The sequence below is a fragment of the Dendroctonus ponderosae genome, unplaced genomic scaffold, assembly GCF_020466585.1.
Source record: "Dendroctonus ponderosae isolate FM_Combo_2020 unplaced genomic scaffold, Dpon_F_20191213v2 Dpon_F_20191213_2, whole genome shotgun sequence".
In the NCBI taxonomy this organism is placed as follows: Eukaryota; Metazoa; Arthropoda; class Insecta; order Coleoptera; family Curculionidae; genus Dendroctonus; species Dendroctonus ponderosae.
In genome coordinates, this window is record NW_026018165.1 from 1,303,065 (window position 1) to 1,323,352 (window position 20,288).

Sequence of the window (20,288 nt, forward strand, 5' to 3'; positions counted from 1 at the left end):
ATTATAATGGCACAAATCAAGAATTTTTCTATACATGATGGAGACTTAGAAGATTTTCCATCTGTAACAAAGTTTATGTGTATTTATACTTTAATATTTTATTAATCACTATCATTGTCCGACACATCGCCTTCATTTTGATTCCCTCTTTGTATTATCTTTCGTTTGGACCCCATTGAATGAACCCAACACACTTCGACGGATGCGCCTATTTCGTGCAAATATAAAAGCCATAGCGTTTGGTTTGGGGCGAGTTTATCACCTTCGCCTTTCACTTCAACAAACTTGTGAATTTTTTGGTCAATATTCCAAATTAATAGATCAGGCATTCCACTGAAGAACTGATATAAGTTCTTAATTAATCTGAAAAATGCAATATTTTTAAAAATGCATCGCTTCTAAAAACCAGTAAATTGAACTCTTAAGTCAGCCATTGAAATACTCGCCCATCAGCGCACCCGCAGACGAGCAACTTTTGTAGCGCGACAGTTTTGACGCTGAAAATGAACTCATTATTTTAAATACAGTCCAGCACATGAGCAACTTTTTGTAGCCGCGACTAGCATCTGTGAGCGACAGTCGCCGAGAATGGAACCATTCTCAAGGTTAGAGGCAGCGTCTAAAAGACACTAGCGATTGTAGCTTGGATCGAACTCACAGAACTGAACGGGATCAAGCAGACGGGAGACAAAATTGTGGTAGCGTCAGATGAATTTCTTTACTTAATTTGGCTTGTGCCACCATGCCGTTTCGGTACAAGGCAAATTAAGTAAACAAATTCATCTGACGCTACCACCAATATTGTCGCCCGTGCTTGATCCTCTTCAGTCCTGTGAGTTCGAGACAGGACGACAATCGCTAGCGGCTTTTCGACTCTGCGTCTAACCTTGAGATTGGAACAAGTTGCATCCTCGGCGACTGTCGCCGCAGTCGCTAGTAGCGGCTGCAAAAGGGTCCATTTTCAGCGTCAAAACTGTCGTGCAAAAGTCCCTCGTCTGCGGGTGCCCTAACAGTTTGGGACCCGAAATATTTTCCGTTTATAGTGAGGGAGATAATTACTAATAAAGTGATTATGCTGTTTTCAAATTCCGATTCAGAAGGAAATGCCTAATTATAAAAATAATATTGATTATAAATGCATACAAGCCTTCAACACTTCGGAATGAAACGCGCTACTTACGCAAGTTAAAACAAAATTAAATTCTGCAAACGTTTGTGTTTAGTTTCGAATATTCGAAAGCAGTTCCCGAAGCTGCTAATGGAAAAAGAATCATAAGTTAAAACATATTACATACCTTTCAAAAATTTTACTGAGTACCTTTCTGCCAATTACTGTTATCAGAATTTCCACAAGGCTGACGTCTTTAATGATATCCATTACCCTTCCGTCGACTCTCTTGAATATAACTGAACAGCACTTGTGCGAATGTTGTTGATAGTTATTGATTCCGAAGTTTATTAATTCTTCATGGGAAAATACGGTTTCTGCAAATACGCAATATAATTTTCCTCTAAATAGTACAGTTTAAAAAGAAACTGATACTAAATTAGTTAAAAGATGTATTCAATTCGCAAAAATATTACCTATTTGCATCAGACGCATATCAATAGCACCTTTTCGGTTCTCATAAAAATAGCGAGTGAAAAAATCCAAAGGTGCAGACTGCCATTTACTGATAAAACTTCCTCGCACCACAATTTCTGGATTGTAAATAATATCCCAGAAGTAAAGTATTAATAAGGCTTTAATTAATGAGCCTTCACAATGCGATCCAGCAGGATAGCCGCAACTAAAATTCGTCAAAACAAGCTTATGTGGTGAACAATGTAAGCGGCTGCATATTTGAAGTTATTTTTATCACTTACTTATCCGATCAGAATATAAAATAAATAACAATATATTTAAATGAACTGAAAATTACTTGCGATTAACGTGACAAAATTACAATAAAATAAATAAATAACGAAATTACTTACTCTTTATAATGCTCTAGAGCAACGTCTTCTACACTAACCGCGGTTGTTTCTCCATCAGACCTTAAAAAATATGTGCGTTTTCGGCCGGAATTATTTGATCTTATACATTTTGCATCTATTTGCTTTCCAGGAATATGTGAAATTTTTGATGTTCTTGAAATCAATCTAACCAACCTGCAAAAAGATGTTTCATGTTGAAATGAGGTTCCTATCCTAGTAATCGAAATGTTATTAAGAATAACTGCAGTTACTTACGTGTCGTGATGTAGTTGGTGCAACTGATATTTTGTTGTCGGTTTCAACAACTTGCGCCCCAACTCTTCCAATTTAAAAACATCTTTCTCGAGAAATAAGGGTTTCTTTTTATCAAGAGCTTCAATTAAAAACTCAGCGCTCTAGAATTAAAAAGAATTAATGGTATTTTTGTTCCTGTTTGTTGGCAATAACTTACTGTCCGGTAAAACATACGATCCAGATGTCGCATATTTATCCATATCAATAAATGATACCAACCGCCTAGTTTTGTTGAATTGGGAAAGGTCTCAATTAAATATTGCAGCCATTGTTTTACTTCGCTTGGTTTGCCCCTTGCTTTAGTAAAGAGTTTCTGGCAACAATCCGACAATATTTTGCAATAGACGTACTTGGAAGTGAATTTATTCAGATGAGGAGCAGATTCATGTACGGGCTCATTGCGCATAGACACATCACGAAGCTTTGCATACGCATCTGTTGCAATACTGTATATTACTAAAAACGTTAAAAAGCATTAAATGTCATGGGTAATTCACTCAAGCCGTTCAACTGACCATGAGTAACAAAATAAAACCGTACAGAATATTACAGTATTTTTTTTATCAAGTTTGCCATCTACAATGATGGACAAAATTAGCGCACCACCTATAATTTCAAAGATTTTTTTTAAACTCAACCTGCTTTATCAAAACTCAAATCATTGTTTTTTAAATTAATATCAGAACGTTTTTGAAATAAAAAACAAAACATGAATCACTAGTTTATTGGGGTTTTGATAAACATTGATGAAAAATTCATTTTGAAATTCCGGAAAAGTTTGCCTCTTTAACTGTTTTAGAAGCGTACACGTGTATTGCCGCTTCTGACTCAAATAACGTCCCTCAAACGTCTTGGAATGCCATAAAAAAAGTTTGTAATTAATTCTTGGGGTATGTTGTGCCATTCTGGAAGAACCGCGTTTCCAGTTCAACCAAGTTTTCGTGGTTTGAGCTGATCCCAAACATGTTCAATCACGTTAAGGCTTTATCATCCATAAAGAAGATGTTGTCGCCTATGTGAGGTGCAACAGGTGCGACATAGTTTTCTAAAATCTCTTGAATGTACTTCTGGGAAGCTAATGATCTTCGTCGAATCACTACAAGGTCCTTACGGGCCTCCAAAGAAATGTCATCGTAAAACATTATTGAGCCACCACGGAAAGCCAGATGGGGAACCATACATGCTTGGATGTATCGTTCTCCTGGTCTTCTAAAAATAAAAATTCGCCCATCCGAAGATTTTAAACCCACTCTAACTTCATCAGTAAACAAGACTTTCTTCCAGTCATCCAAATCCAAATCCACGCTTTCTCGAGCAAATTCAAGCCTAGCTTGCTTGTGGACTGTGGTTAAGAGAGGATCTTTTGCGGGATGTTTTGCACTCAAATCGGATTCATTGAGCCTTCTTCTTACCGTTTTGGAAGAAATTGCAACATTTCGGGCATTTTGAATTCGATTTTTTATCTCATTTCAATTTTCAAAGGTGTAATGAACACCCAACCTCTGGGAGACCTCACGTTGGAAATACCCTCCTTCCAACAAGGTGACAATTTTAACCGCATCAGACTCACTTAAATTTCTTCCCGGGCACATTTCAATGCGAATACACTTTATTACACACACACGTTAGGAAAAAGCATGAAAATTGAATCGAAAACAGTACCACACTTGCTGACAACAATGCTGAGGTGTTGCAAACAACGCAAAACAAGTAGAAACTTGCATTGGAATGAATAGAAAGGGATCAAAAACAATTTGTACTGTACAATGTTACGTTTTTACCAGCCTACTTGCAGAGAAAAAAATATTTAATCGAAAATATATAGGTGGCGCACTAACTTTGTCCATTGGTGTATTATTTATAGATACAAATCGAAGGCAAAATCAGAAAAATTTAAATTTTCAAACATACCTGATATTTTATTATTTTTGTGATATCCAACCAAATGACTCTCTAAGTCTGTTTTAATCTTTAGAGCTTCGGCGTATCTTTCAAAGCTTAATATAGAATGAAAAACCGGATAGGACTCTATGGGTGCTGTCGGAAAAATCAAGTCAAAACGTCGAAAGTAATCCTGGATATCTGAATAAAATTCAGTGAATGTGGCCAACACATATAATTTATTGAATGCGTCACAAATATCAGGCCGAATTTGATAAGCGTCTCCTAATTTCTTAAAAGCGAGTATGCAGTAAGGGATCTCCAAAAATGTAACTTTTTACCTTATGTATTTCGGATAGAACTCTGTCCTTTAGTGTTTTAACACCGATTGTGGATTGTCGTCTAGTTGCTGTAAGAACAGTTGCAATCAGTTGCATTTTTTTCCTTGCAACGGGAATTATTCGGAGTTGGTTCATTATTTCTTTGATCTGACTCACATCCATTTGGTTCAACAATTCATTTAAGTCGTCAGACAAGTACTCTGCGTAAAAGAGAAAAATAGTTGCTACAATTCCAACAAACTAAATATTTTTAGTAACCGCAGAGAAATAAAACCATTACCACTATCGAGAAAACCTGCACTTTGAAGATTGCTAAATAAATGAAGTTTGTCTAAATTCTCATCGAATTCGATTTTGGCTTTGTTGCAAAATTTGTATATGTTGTACCATTGCTTCTTCCAAACGAACAACTTCATAACTACATATTGTTGTTCGGTAGTCAACGTTTTAAAACGGTTCAAAACCGAACAGTTTTGTAGTAAATTCCTAAAAAACATAGATTAAAAAGCACCTTAGAAATAATTTGCTTCTACAGCGCTTTTAATTATTCTGATAATAGAAATTTATTTTTGACTAAAAACATACTAGAATTCAAGCTTTGTTGAATATAAATACACTATAAGAAAAAGAAATCCTGAAAAAAAATTATTTTGCTATTTAATTGGCTTTCAAATTTGATCAAAGTAACATCATGCGAAAACGCTATGATTGATCTGACATCACAGTACACGATTGGCCTGCACGTAGCCCATGTGTTCATTTAAATGGTATACAGGGTGTCCCGTAAGCACATGATCAAAAGCGTACTGCTATATTATTTGAATAAAAAAAGAGGATCTGACCTAACTTTTCAAAAAATTTATCTTTTTCAAATATCGGGAGAATGGTACCATGTATTTTGGTAAAACTCACTGTAAATGTGTTCTTATGTAAGACTCATATTTTGATGCAACAATCGAGTTCAGCCGTTTTGGACAAGTGGTGAATTCTTGAGTGTGGTGATACAAAAACTACCAGAACTTTTTATTTGATGGATGGAATCAACTCATTTTTTTTATTGATGCACTAATCCTTTGTTCACAATTTTGTGCTCTTTGTAAAATCTTGTAGTATTCATAGTTTTTGCGCGAAAAAATATGTCTGTTTTCTAGCCACTTAACAATGCTAGACATTAACTGCAAATATGTGCCGCGTAAACGCGTAAGCTTTCAAGCAAGTTGTCTTCGCAAAACCCTAATACTTTGACCATGTCGGTCACTTCTTCATTCAAAACGAATTTGTGAGATTTATTGACAATTATTTTATGCCTCGTATCACGATATTTTCAGTTAATATCTAACATTGTTAAGTGGCCATAAAACAGAAATTTTTTTCGCAAAAACCATGAATGCTACGTGATTTTACAAAGAGAACAAAATTGTGAACAAATAATTAGTGCATCACCCAAAAAAAATGAGTTTAATTTCATTCACCAAATAAAAAGTTCTGGTAGTTTTTGTACCACGACCCTCAAGAATTCTCCACTTGTCGAAAACGGATGAACTCGATTGTTTCATCAAAATATGAGTCTTACATAAGAACAAATTCACAGCGAGTTTCACTAAAATACATCGTACCATTCTCCCGATATTTCGAAAAAGATATTTTTTTGAAGAACTTTGACCATCAATAGCAGAGGAGCCAGAAAGTTTTTGTTAATAAAAGTTAGGTCAGGTCATCTTCTTTTGGTGCAAAGAATATCGCAGTATTCTTTTGATCATGTGCTTACGGGACACCCTGTATATAAACTTCTGTACAGTTACCTCGGCTTGTATTTTATGGAGTTGTTTTATTAGTTTATTTTTATTTTGTGGAAAATGACTGATGAAGGATTTTTAAAAGCACAATCAGATAACTTGCCATTGGTAGATTCGTTCAAGGTGGCTGAGATTTTTAATACAAGCGAATTGTTTACATTCGTTGAGCAACATGGAGTTAAAGCCAAAAGGAAAGCGACATTTCTGCTTTAGATTATTTGGTTTCTGAATAAAAATTAAAAGTAATTGCTATTTACAATTTGGCGGAAAATGCTTGAAATACCATTGTTAATCTGGAAAGATTTATCTTATTTTCCTAATCTACATCTAGTATGAGCAGCTGAGGCGAAAAGGTGATATTTGCATGGCAAAATGTAAAATATGTCCAAGAGTCTAGAGTTCGTTCGAGAAATTATTCTATTGTCATGGTGAACGAAAAAAGAAACAAATAATGAAAACAGAGTGTATAGACTGCGCGACATCACAAAATAAAAAGTGAAGACACTTTTTCGTGGTTTGTATAGGGTCATTGGTTATAATTTATAATCACAGAAATAAAAAATGAACAATATAGAGGGTATTACGTTAAAAAAATATGTAAGTTTGGATTGTTACGTATTTTTGAATGAGCACGTTAAAACGGGTATACATAAAAATGAATTTAATGAAAAACTCCTGATTAGCTATACATTTAGTATAGTAGTGTTCAGATTGAATAAAAAAACTACTGGACTGCTGGATTTTAACCAGTGAAGTACAGAGAGGATAAAAAAGTTTAAATTGCAAATATTTTCTGTTTTGTCCTTTCTGGATTTTCTTCAAACGGATAAATTTTTCGCATCAACGATTGATTCAAGAACTGAGCAAAAATACAAGTTTTTGTCAATATCTTTTTAGAAACTTTCACATTTCGTCATGCCAATTGCAGCCACAGTTTTATACGTTTTTCGTCCAAAGCACGTTTATAAATGTTTTTTCTGGTATAGACACCGTAGTACTGCTACACTCCGGCACCATACAATATTTATAAGCCATTTTGTTCAAATCACCAACTAAACTCCACTAAGCACCCATTAAAGTTGGTTTGAAAAAAAAGTAAACGCCGGCACCACGCGAATCAAATGCAAGCCGATATCAAACTCTGGTGTGACGTGAGCCGTATAGCAAGTGCAACCGGGTCGTTTTGGCGCGCTAAATAGAAAATTAAATTTAGATTACTTATAACTTCCTTAAAAGTACTGTAAAATCGAAAAAAAGTAGAACAGTTCTTCTTCAGCCCGTTTCAGTCCACGCCTGAATATAGGCCCCTTCCATTTGTTTCCATGTCGATCTATCTGTGCTCACATCACCACCCAAGCGTTGAATAGTTGCAGTCCAGACAAATTGTAGTGAAAACGCTTCAAATTAACTTTTCACTTTTGTCTTTTATTGGTAATAAATAGTTTGTGTGCCACCCACAGAAAATTCGGAGCCGTTAAAGCTGTTCTGGAATGGTCTATTCCGCGCGAGATGACCCGCCCAACGCCATTTACTTCTCGCACTTTGTTCCACCGCGTCGCTGACTTTGGTTTTCGTCATGATATCTTCATCATACTCGTCTTTATCTATGATCTTCATTCGTTTGCCTATTTCTCAAACTAATTCCGAGCATTGCTCCTTCCATCGCACGTTGGCAGATTCGCAGTCATTGTACTCTTTTCTTAGTTTGGGTAACTGCCTCAAGTCCGTGAAACATGACCGGCAGCACGCACGCATCATACACAGGACAGTTGGTTGACCATAAATGAACAAAATAAGCAAACAAAAAAAATGTGCAAAGACCCTATTATGTGTGATTTTTATACTATTCGGAAACCAAGTTCGCTGGTCAAGTGGAATCCAATATATTAAAAGGATTATTTAGTGTGTGTACTAGTACTAAGTGTATATCTCTACATGTACATCCCGTATACAGAATGGATAAAATAAAACTCTTTTTAACTAATCAAATCAGTTATGTCACATAAAATAGCGGTTTTCTTAATTACAACACACCTGAACTTTCAAGATACATTTATTAAATCCTACTCACCTCAAATGCATATTTTTCTCAACTCTTTCGAATAAATCCATGAATGCCTTAAGCTGTTTGACTTGTAATTGTTTGCCTTCTTTCGCCTTTAGTTGTTTTACTGAATTATTTTTAGAAGGGCTGGATATAGGACTTTTTCTCATCGAAGTCTGGTTAGAAACTATCTTTGGTGTTATACATACGTCTTGTTTTATTATTATGTTATTCCGTTTCTTGGAACTAGTCGGTGTAGAGCACGACTGTTTTCGTTTCGATTCATGTATTGGGCGACTAGTTTTGGTTGGTTCTGGAACGCCTCAAATAGATAATTTAATTAACTAATTTTTCATTTGGAACACGTGAAAAATGAGAACAACAGAAAATAAACGAAGTTAAAGGTAGATACTTAGAAGAAATCAAAAAATGCCATTAATATATGGTACGGACATGTGAAGCGTATGGGGGAAGAAAGACGAAGAAAGAAAATATTGGTTGGAAAACCTTTTGAATGACCGCGAAAACCAACTATTTTGATTTAATTTTATTTCCCTCACAAATTTCTCAAATGCAGTAGCTAATTGATGTAAAAAATTGTCTTACTTTTTCAATTAAAGGCTTCTTTAAATATCGGCACCATATACAGTTTCAATCTGGACATTTCAGTGCTTATAATGTATGCAAAGCAAACACGTCGTATGCTGTATTAAATTATAATTCAAATACTTACAAAAAAGTACTTACTATCTAAAAAAATTGCTAACATACTACCTAATATAAATCAACAAACAATAAGGAAGGAAAAATAATTAGAATATAAAAACAGATATATGTACCTAAATTATAAAACATTTAGAAAAACAAACAAGTACTTGAAGCGATAGCACTATACCTACTGATTATAATTAATTTTGTGCCAAACTACGCAAATTAAATAGGAATTGGCTTTTTTTTCTTTACGCTACACGACATGAAAATCCACACAAACTTTAAAGATTCAAACCAGACGAGTCAGTTTCAATACTGGGATAAAAAAATAAATAAAGATTCACCCAAAAAATCAGTGTAAAAGAATTAAGTAAATTCATGTCAACGAATTTACATAATGTTCATTGTTTTTCGGCGGAACAGTTTCCACAAATTTTGCAAGTTGAAAATATACAGGGTGTGCCGTAAGCACATCAAAAGGTACTGTAACATTATTGTGGCTGAAAAGAAAATGATCTGATCTAAGTTCCAGAAAAAATGCCTGGCTGAGTGAGTGGCCAGTGAAGTGAAATGTGGTATCTTTTCCTTTGGAAAAATTGCAACATCAATGAGGCAAAAGTGGTCGAAAACCACTAAGAAAAGTTATTAGTAAAGGGTTTATCTATAAGGTAAACATACTGTTAACTTCAAACTAGCGGGCGAATCAAGTGGAACATTACGAAAACTAGTTTTACATGATGTTATGGTTTAGACTACAGAAAAGTACGTTGTATAAACTAACGCCCAATTCGTAAATCTCAAGCACTTACCCTCGCCATTATTGCATGTAGATTCTGGCTCCGAATCACTGCTCGAAATCTCGAAACTAATCTCGTTTAACAGCGTAGGTTTTTCCAGTTTAATAGAGCTTTTCCGTTTTAGGAATACTTCACTTAAAGTAAGTTGCCTGAGTGTAACCTTTGCTGGTGACTTCGCCATTGCGTCCATATTCAGAGAAAAACAAACTTTCTTGTCTCTGCTTGCTGCCACTAATTGAAAACAAAGGGAAAACCTTTCCAAGGCTACGCCCAATTATAATTAATCAAATCGCACATTGCGATAACGATAATATTGAAACCAATAATATGAGTCAGTCAACAAATACAACTTAACACTTTACATTCTCACGTACCCAACATTAATGATCAAATTATATAAAGCCCAAGTACTCTGCCCTAAGGAAATGACAGAAATAAAATTTCAGAAAACACTATAAAACATACACAAGCAGAATGTAAACACACCATAGAAACACTCAAAAAATAATGTCAAGGTCAATAACTTTGCCTGATTTTTAGGTTAAGGAAGGTCATTTGCATCTTGATAAATTTGTCAACGCTGGAATCGTGCAGCGATAAGCTGTAAAATATTGAAGACAGTTTTTTGTAAAAAAAGATGTCAAAGCTTGAAGATTCACGTAAATTCACTCGATTTATTTTTGCCAGTACAGAACAGACGCCAGTTTGAATAAAAGGCAACTTTTGAAACTTCAAACTAAATTGACACTGGAAAAATCCTAATTTGTCAACAAAAACATTTCAAAAGCGAAATGGAAAGCATTTTCAACGATTTAAGCTGTGCGGTAAATAACAAAGACTATACGGAAATAATTAGAATCCTTAATTGCTTAATAAAGCAAGCAGATAAGGTCAAAATCAAGGAAATCAGTTTATTCATCGCATTGTTTAATTTAGGATCTCAGAGTGTTCAAATTGTGGCTGCTGAAGCTACTGCAGAATTATGTAAATGTTTAGAAATTAGACGAGTTTTTACAAATGCAGAGCTTGTGAATATACTTATGCAGTATGTGAAATCAGGTAAATTTAAGTAAGCTTGTGATAATTTTAACTGTACGAAACAGGCCCAGATTTTTCTCGCAATTTTTCGTACCTAGTAGGGTACTTACAGTCTGTGCAGATGTTCTTAGGTCATGCTTTCGCGTAGAAGGAGGCAAACACCCATTAAAATACATCAAAACAACCAAAAAAGGGAATTTATTCCCCTTAATAGACCGATTGTTAATACACAAAAGAATTGTTGGAAGAATGTGAAGTTGAATCATGACTGCTTTTTCTCTCCACATTGGGTTACTAGATGGAGACCCGCCCTGTATAGAACGTTGAAAAATTCGTCAATCTTTTCTCATTATTTGTTAGCAGAATATTAATTTCTACGTTATCTACTGACTGATGGTGTTTTCGTTTTAGTAGCAAAACAAGAGCAAGGAAGATTTTTTATTTACACCTATAAATTAAAAGAAGTTACAACACGCATACACTTTATAGGCGTTTTCGATTCTTTGTATTTTGTTAATCAGAGTTAAATTTTCTGGCAAAAGCACAAATTCGTAATATGTTTGTCACAAAAGATAAAAGCAGCTTATTTCTTTCTTGAGTGAGAGAGGCTTTTAGGTTCATCCATTTAAAACATAGGAAATTTTCAAAAGGTTTGAGCCAGTTTTTTAAATATTGAATTGAATTATTGATATCTTATTTCAACCACAGAATTATTTGAACGTTCAATTGTTTCTATATTTGTGTGAAAAACAGACGTTAAAGAATGAACACAGAAAAGATAGGTTTGACTATCTAACTATGATTTAAGTATATTCGGTGAATTTTGAGACAAAAAGTATATCGTAAGGGCTTCAAACATTTCAGTGGCGGAAGAGAAAAAATAGCAGTTGACGTGGTTCAGCTCGTACCGTATAAATACTCAAGTATTTTGAGATAATTATTTCCACATCAACTTTTAATTTATCACATCACCTCTAGTGCACGGTATTATTAATTACAAAAGATGGGCAATAAAATTTTGATTCGATGTAACGATGGATTTTAATTTGTTAAAAACGTTTTGTTTACCTGAATAATAAATAAAATTAAAGCTTATGAGACTCGAAATCGAAATCCGCCGAAAAAGTGTAGAGCACACTTTAAAACAGGCTCAAAAAATACACCAGCAGTACTCGCTTTAAATCATGTTTTCCCACATGAAAATCTGTAAGCTCGTAATGTACGTAAGTAGTGTGTTTTGATTAAAAAATATATTTTTTCATTAACACACTAAGTACCTGTAAGTATAGAGCGATTTCTCAAAAAGTGTCCGTTAAATTTGAAAGATGCTTGTCCTTTTCCTATGACTATTTAACGCACTGATTTTTACTATTAAACGCATTGCCCGAGCATTCTTTCAGATTCTCCTGAGCTAACTTTGGAAGCGGTTAGAGCATTAGGCAACATATGTTACGAAAATGAAGACGCTTGTAAACTAGTTGAAAAAGAAGGCATTGATAGTATATTAACACTACTTAGAGATGATTCCAAACGAGAAGATGATAACATAACAACCAAAGTTTCCGGGTTATTCGCAACGTTAATAAATATGAATGATAATGTACCGAAAGCTGCGTTAGACGGAGGCATTTTGACAGTGGTAGAGCATCTTTTACTCAAATATAAGGTAGACTCAGTACCATTGTGAAGAAAGGCAGTTTGTAATAAAAGTGGTTTTGCAGGTCTCTATTGCAGAGCACAAGACTGCTATTGCATTTCTTTTAAGTATCGTTGATTCTCTGATTGATTATATCGATGACGTGGAATTCGTTTTTACGGAACGATTAGGAAAAATAGTTGTGGATATATTGAAAGGATCCGAAGTACCAAGAATTTATGTTTTGTGTCTGTCGATTTTCCATGCGTTGTCAGAGAAAGATGAAATTAAAAATCTGTTAGGAAGGGAAGGAATATGTGAATTGCTGTTTGATTTGATCGAAAAACATAGGTAACATCTAATTATTCAGCATGAGTTGAAATTAATTAAATAAAAAATTTGGTAAGAAATAATTATTAGTTTCAAACTAAAATTATCTTTGAATGTAGGCACAGAGTGACGGACGAGGAAAGTCGGTATATATTAAAAATGACTTGCGATCTCATTGTTCTTATTCTAACTGGAGATCCCTGTATGGATCTTTTGTATAATGATGGCAAAGGAAAAATGTACGCAAATATACTATCATGGCTGGATGCCGAAGATTCCGATTTATTAACTACAGGCAAGTGAACCAGCTATCCACAGCAGTATGTTTATAGGAAGATTTAATTTTTTTAAAGGAATACTGGCAATCGGCAACTTTGCGAGAAAAGATGTCCATTGCATACAAATGGTAAAGGATGGCGTTGCCAAAAAACTCATTGAACTTCTTAGAAAGTGTAATCATTCCACGGATATTAGCGATTGTAAACTGCAACATGCATTATTGAGTACTCTGAAGAACCTGGTTATTTCAAAGCAAAATAAACCGCAGGCAAGTAAACAAAAGATGTCCATTTTAGTGTATGTAGATATTTTTCTTCAGAAATTCTTTTTCATGTCGGCCTAAAAGCTTGATTTATAGTTTTTATTATTGTTATAGGCATTAGAAGACGGCATAATCGAAGTTATGTACCCAATGCTAAATCAGGACAGATATATGGTCGTTTTTAAGCTTTTGGGTACATTCAGAATGGTTATTGACGGCCAACCTGAAACCGCACATTATTTATTATCGAAAAAAGATTTTGTGGAAAGATTGGTATACTGGTGCTATAATTCGGACCATGTGGGCGTTAGGTAAGTTTCATTCTGCGACTACAAATTACATTCAGTATATTTAGTTTTCGGAATGCTTTGAAAATTACATAATAGTGCGAACGTTCATTCATGTTTACTCTTAGAGGTGAAGTGCCCAGAATCTTTAGTTGGTTGATAAAAAACACCCACTCTTCTGAACCATTTGCAACCTTTGTATCGGTGAAAGATAGTGTAAAATGCATCGTCGATATGATTGCATCGAATTTTGGGCTGATGCATAATGAATCGTTTCTCGCATTAATCATATTACTCAGTGGTTTGAGGAATACCGAAAAACATTCTCAGGTATGTACGCAACACTTGATGGTCAAATGAAAACGTAAAGTCCAAACTTTACCATTAAGCGTAGGTAATTAATTTTTATATTGAATAGGTGGATGTGGATGCTTTCTATAACACGCTTTGCGACTCAGCGTTTGGAAAGAATTTGAGTTTTGCGTTGAATAAATATGGGGAACAGTGGGACAAACACACAATCGAAAACTGCTTAACTTTACTCGAACAAACGAGTAGCTCGGAACAAATTATTCAAGAGCTACAGAAGAACAACGTTGTGCAATCCCTAGACAAACTGAAATCGAACGTCAACGCAACGGAATGTGCTAATAGGGTGGATACATTGTTGATTACATTAGCTAAATAAATCGAGGTGATATCTGAAGTAGTATTAATTGTGTTGAGACATTAACAAGTTGGATTACATAATCAGTCCTTATTTGTTTGATTTTAGAGTCGAACATTCCGCGCATTGTAAATGTGTAAAATGTCGGTTTTAATTATTTTGTATCCTTGAATATTTTTACAATGTACATTTTGATCCAATAATAATCTTAATAAGCATAATTCTGTAGATTCTTATAAAAACAGGGAAAGTCATTATTTATCCAATCAAACCATTCATGTTAATAGTTGTTCACTTTTGATACCTCGCTTTATTCCTATTGTTTCTTAGTCAAAACGGCTTCTTCTTTCGTTATCTCTGTAATTCGCAAAATCGCTGAAAGTTTTTGATTAAATAGTGTTTTGTATGAAATGGTGCAACGTTTAAAAGGTCATGTTATGTAACCAGAGGCAATAAATTTCATTCTAAAAACATCACGCCTGTGATGATCGTTTAGAACATAGTAATATACTGTCCTAAATATTTTCTGCATCGACTAGAAATTTTCAATTTTGAATGTTTGATTAAAGATACTATTTTTCATAGTTAAATGTCGGTTTAAATTTGAATTTTAAACATCTCTATTTACGCTAACGACAGATAGCTCAATGCCAGTTCCGAATGAAAACAGTTTAATTTATTTAAGAAAGTATTTCCTTGGTTTTTATGGTTAAATTGGCTTCATTTTCAAAGTAATGCTATTTTATTTTTTGTAAGCTAATACACCGAAATAATTGACAAGATTTGATCTCAGTTAAGGTACTGATCATTTGCATTTGCTAGAAAGTTACATATTTTACAAACAAACTAATTATAAAAGTAAAAACACAAATGTATGTGTATTAGAATGTATAGCTCTGATATAGTACACATTGTTACCTTTTATATACAATTAAAAATGTTTGCACTAATATCTAGACTATCGTTTTACTAGTGAGGTATGTCGAAATGAATTAATTCATTCTTATTGGTGTACATACACATTTCAATATGATCAGTTTAGTGGGACGCCATATAATATGCAACCGCGCTATATCGCTAATTTGTATTATGTAAACTCACATAACGAATTTGTTCAATTATTTATAATTAGTTTTTTAGCCAAAACTACTGGCTCTCAAATAGAGAGTAAGTAGTTTTGGTGTCAAAAATCGGCACGAATTATATAAGTTCTGTTGTATCTAACTAGTAAAATGGGAAAGTATTTTCTATTGTGTGTTTATTAAAAATCCTCTGCAAGAAGGTCTTTGTGGAATACACAGCAGGCAAAGTTAAATCAATCAGGTGTTACGAAGGCAAAATCCGACTATAATTGACTTTCCTATCTGAAAAAATACTCAATTGCAAATTTAAAGCCAACAATGCCCAGTATGGTCCATGTCGAGTTATTGTTAATCTTTCAATCTGAAGCCATAAAATGCGTTCTTGCGGTGATTTTTTATTGAGCATTCGTCGTGTTAATGATAACGTTATTCATTACTAGACTTAAAATATTGAGACCAAATGTTATCTTTAGCTTCTAAGGCTTTTGCAACTTTACCTTTATAATAAATACAATTTTGTCCTTTTAGATATAGTAGAGTTTCTATTTATTGAAAATAAAGTATTTTAGTAAGATTTGATACCTGTATTTTCAATATCTTCCTAATTAGAATATTAACAAAATCAACGATCTTCTAAGAATTTATTGAATATATTACATGGTCAAATTCAAACTTGCATATAAATATATCTCTTCTACACTATCTACTAATCTACTAATCTACTTATATCGTATGTAATGTATTTATAACTAACTGCTAGTACAACACCCCCTTATACTGAGTGTCCCACTGGGAACCGCCGCGATCGAGATCTAGCAAACTATATTAGGAGAAAATTGAAGAGTGTGCCGAAGTCAATGTTTATAAAGGCAACCAGAAAAAATAGAGAACCCATGATTTGAAAAAAACTGGTTGTTATTCTTCATATAAAAATAATTGATAATATATAAACGGTGCTTGATATAACTTTGTCACATTCTCCATAAATAATAAATAAGTTTAAATAACATTTGTTTGTACAATTTAAGCCTCTGGGCATGATTACTAATTGTTTTAAAAAGGTAAGTGACAGCTGAAAACATTATTTTGATATTTGATTGTATTAAAAGTGGCCACGTTCGACATGCAACTAAGAGTGACAGTATTTAAAATAAGATGCGACAAAATAGCCATATGAAGACATTGAATTGACAATATTTCAAAAACTAACCACTTTTGAAATAGCAAACTATACAAAAACTAAGATAAAATTATCAAAAAAGTGAAAAAATTCACTTTGGGCGGTTGTATCAACGTCATTTTGAAACTTATTTTTTTAACACTTTGTATTAATAGTTATCGAATTTCGATTAAAGTAAGTAAGTCATTTTCAACAAGAAATGCGACTAAAATTAAGAAACACATATTGCATTAAAAGAAAAATGAATAATTATTCGAGTGGCTGCAACTGTCATTTTTGACACAAAATTTCAAATACATCAAAAACGGTTGACTTCCGCCAACTGTTCAAATTTTTCCTAATTAATTTCTAATTTCTCTGTGGGACACTCTGTATAGCTTGCACTTAATACTACTTTGGACGGAAGTTGATATACAGGAGTCTAGAGTTTAGACCATAAAATCGCTTAAAACAATGTAAAAGTGCACTTCATAAGACACTGATTTTTATTTTTGATTTGTTCACTGCTCATAGCCACTTTAACAATCTAAACAGTTTGAAGGAAAGCGAATTTTCTTTTATTGTAAAGGCAAATTTTGAGCACAACGCTTATTATGAGCAAACATATATTGCCAAAAATCTTCTAAATTTTTTAAAAGTTTCGTTATTTGAGCGTGTATAAAAGAGTTTGAGCCGACATTGAGCAACTTGTGTGTCAGTTGATACCGATATCACGATATCAAATTTAAGTGATTATAAACTAAATAATATAATAGATCTTTAAAATTCTAGGTCTAACATCTAGGTTGAGTTAACTATACAAAAACCATTTTCTACAAAACCACACATTTTAAGAATGGCCACACTGTGTGTTGAGCGAAGGCACAAAAACACTCGGTGTTATTTAAAATTGTAGTAAGTAATACTATGACTAGAATATTTATAAATCTACGAGAAACATCATGTATCATTGATTTTAACTTAATCTAATACCGAATTAATGTATAATCAAAGTTCTGGAAATTTTTATAATTGATTAAGCAGCAATTAACGAGATATATGAAAATCATATGCAAACTGAAATGGGGATGCAAATGACCGCAGAGAAAAGCAACCATATATGTGTAACAGAAACGGCATTGAAATAAGAACATATAAAAGAAACTTCATTACTGCATGATTTGCCTTTGTGTTAGGCAAATATTTATGTTATTTACCATCAAAATAGACACCATACTTTTTAATATCGAAAAAATAATTTAGGTACCAAGATTATTCATTAAAAAAACATTTTTTCGATCGATTTTGAGGAATCGTCCGCGTAAGAATAATTCTAGAATAATTAAGAATGTGGAAGCATTGGAATGTTACTAAAGATACCGTTTCTAGTTAGCTTATAAAAAAACTTGAAAGATCCAGAATATTCTTTCAAAATACTACGGCATTTCCAACAGATTTTGATCTTAAGCTGACCTGAAAATTCCTGCTTTGTTGACTCTACTACAGAGAATCTAAAATCAAGTCCAACATTTCCAATTGACACTCATCCCATCCATTCGTCGCCAACAGCAATCCGGTCAATTCTTCTTCGCCAACAATGGGCGGAGCTATCGTTTCGGAAATAGGAGGAGCTCGAGGCATGGATGGAGGTGTTGTTATTTGTGTACTATCAAGAAAACCATCATTAGCGGCCTTAAAAAACTATTTACTACTATGCTAACCTTCGATTTGTCTGGTCTGTAAAATTTTTATGGCGCTTTCCTTTGGCTTGTTCTTTATCGTCCTGCATGTCCACTTCCATGAGCAGCGTGCTATGGATCACATCAACGTTTTCCACTTTAACGGCAGGTTTTTGAGAGTGTTTTTTAGTTTTCATGCTTGCTCTGGCCGCTTCTTCCACATTTTCTATATCTGTCGCTCCGCAGATTGAAATATTGGACAGAATGTTGTGTTTTCTTTCGCTGGGGCCCGCATTCGGTCGATACCTAAAATAAAGCTTAACCGTTAGGTATATGAGGAATTTATGCGGTGTAGCACGTATAAGTTAAACAGAGAAATAGGTATTTTGGATAGCAAGTAAATCAAAGCTGAAATATTGTTTCTTTTGTAGTTAAATTATATTCCATTTCTCGATGTACCCCCATTTAACTATTTATACCTTTTAATTTTCTTGTGCACTTTGGCCGCTTTTGTTGAAGCATGTACGCCATTTTTCGGAGTTCTAACAGTGAGCGACGATCTTCGTTTCGATCGTCTAGATTCCTCCAGCCGCTCTAGGTCAAGTTTCCAAAAACCACCTTTACCAGGCTCGTCCTTTGACCGGGCTTGCTTCACAAAACACTTATTTAGTGAGAGGTTGTGACGAATTGAATTCTGAAATCAATAAAATTAATATGTAAAATAATCTTAAATATTCGGGGACAACAAATACCTGCCAACTCGGGTGCGCTTTCCGATAATATAAAAAGTTCTCCCTGATCCAATGGTAGATCGCACTCAAAGTCATTCTATTTCCATTCTTTCCCATGGCCATACAGATTAAAGTGGCGTACGAAAATGGGGGTTTTTTGTCTCCATTTTTCTTGTAAAATGTTATATCTATCGTTAAATCGGCAGGACGCGGAAGGCCGTTTTTCGAGTCTACCTCGGTGGATTGGATTGCTCGAGATTTGCTAGTTCTTGGCTTTGGTGATACTGGTGGTGTTGGCAAGTTGGGAACTGAAAATTTTAAAATTCTTAGCTTGCATTTATGCCTGGAATTAAGTGATTTCATACCTGCCATGATGTTTGTATAATTTTGGAGCCAGTTTAAGCTCTTTAAATCGGTTTCATTTTGCTCCACATCGCTTTCACTCTTCGGGCTAAGCAATGTGCTCGTTCCTTGAAAGCCACCAAAGTTCTCCGAAACATCTCGATTGCTGGAAACCGAATTTGAGAATTCTTCGTTGACCGACAGTTGAGACGTTTCACTTTTTATGAGCGGTTCATACGTTGAGCAATTATTTGAGCTGTCTGGTTCCGCGTTCACAATGAAATTGTTTTTCAATAGATCCGCCCCTTGCAGTTGTGAAGAGTTAAGAGGGTCAGCTGAGCAGATGTTTTTGAGATCCTTTATATCAATAATACTGATGTTGGAGGTGGATTGATTGATTGAGTTCAGGTCCAAGCTGGAGTTTCGGTCGGCGAGGCAAATTTCCAAACCACCTTGAAAGCTTTCTTGTTCAATAATGAAATTTTCAGTCGATATTGGCTGACAACTATTCTCTTCATATATCTGATACTGAATTGTTTCGTATGGTTGGTTTTGGTTTAGGTCGATGAAAGATGCTTCCTGATTTTGTTCTACTAAAAATTTACTATTTAAAAAAAAAGTAATTTCCAATAGGAAACATTAAGTAACATAAACATTTATTTTTTATCTCGAGTTCTTCCAGTTTGTAGCTCGAACAGGTCTTAAAAATTTGTTCGATTAAATTAATATGAGCGCTTAATAAGTAAGTAAAAAATGTTTAATTTCCATTATATTTTCATCGACTAGTAATTTGACCACAACTGTATTTAATTAAATCTATATTTTCTTTAATGTATGGTTTTGATTAGAAGCCGCACATAAACTTTTATTACATTTAGGAATGTTTTCCGGGCTTTGAAGCCGTGGTCTATCGGAATTTCTTCCTGACGTTTCGTCCACAACTGCGGTGGACATT

General features: G+C 34.1%; 3 protein-coding genes across 8 annotated transcripts in view; 1 reads left to right on the top strand and 2 right to left on the bottom strand.

Moving 5' to 3' along the window:
- Window positions 1–80: 80 nt before the first annotated feature.
- Window positions 81–10,368, bottom strand: LOC109538176 (fanconi-associated nuclease 1). 5 transcript variants are annotated; one of them, XM_019905276.2, is made up of 11 exons: window positions 9,854–10,368; window positions 8,361–8,646; window positions 4,774–4,979; window positions 4,494–4,717; window positions 4,183–4,444; window positions 2,429–2,727; window positions 2,233–2,372; window positions 1,978–2,151; window positions 1,585–1,790; window positions 1,296–1,485; window positions 81–363 (listed from the first exon to the last, which is right to left on the bottom strand). In XM_019905276.2, the coding sequence occupies exons 1-11, from the start codon at window positions 10,029–10,031 to the stop codon at window positions 102–104; spliced, it is 2,427 nt and encodes an 808-aa protein (XP_019760835.2). In that variant the 5' UTR covers window positions 10,032–10,368; the 3' UTR covers window positions 81–101. The 5 variants fall into 5 exon arrangements, with proteins under 5 accessions (XP_019760835.2, XP_019760836.2, XP_019760834.2 ...); XM_019905277.2 differs by having other exon boundaries at window positions 4,494–4,693; window positions 8,361–8,655; XM_019905275.2 differs by having other exon boundaries at window positions 8,361–8,655.
- A 106-nt stretch (window positions 10,369–10,474) lies between these two features.
- LOC109538178 (rap1 GTPase-GDP dissociation stimulator 1-B) lies at window positions 10,475–14,379 on the top strand. Its single transcript, XM_019905280.2, has 8 exons — window positions 10,475–10,900; window positions 12,280–12,545; window positions 12,601–12,866; window positions 12,965–13,140; window positions 13,199–13,392; window positions 13,501–13,697; window positions 13,802–14,003; window positions 14,092–14,379. Exons 1-8 carry the CDS (start codon window positions 10,633–10,635, stop codon window positions 14,359–14,361), a joined length of 1,839 nt encoding a protein of 612 aa, XP_019760839.1. The 5' UTR covers window positions 10,475–10,632; the 3' UTR covers window positions 14,362–14,379.
- A 1,671-nt stretch (window positions 14,380–16,050) lies between these two features.
- LOC109538205 overlaps window positions 16,051–20,288 on the bottom strand; it is an 11,330-nt gene continuing 7,092 nt past the window's right edge. Inside the window, exons 4-8 of one of the 2 annotated variants that reach the window (XM_048663739.1) lie at window positions 19,357–19,923; window positions 19,013–19,299; window positions 18,740–18,954; window positions 18,303–18,566; window positions 16,051–18,247 (exon numbers count right to left, since the gene is read on the bottom strand). In XM_048663739.1, coding sequence (XP_048519696.1) covers window positions 18,082–18,247; window positions 18,303–18,566; window positions 18,740–18,954; window positions 19,013–19,299; window positions 19,357–19,923 — 1,499 coding nt within the window. In that variant the 3' untranslated portion in view covers window positions 16,051–18,081. Of the gene's footprint in view, window positions 18,248–18,302; window positions 18,567–18,739; window positions 18,955–19,012; window positions 19,300–19,356; window positions 19,927–20,288 lie in introns of both variants that reach the window. The other variant, XM_019905347.2, reaches the window with a different exon arrangement.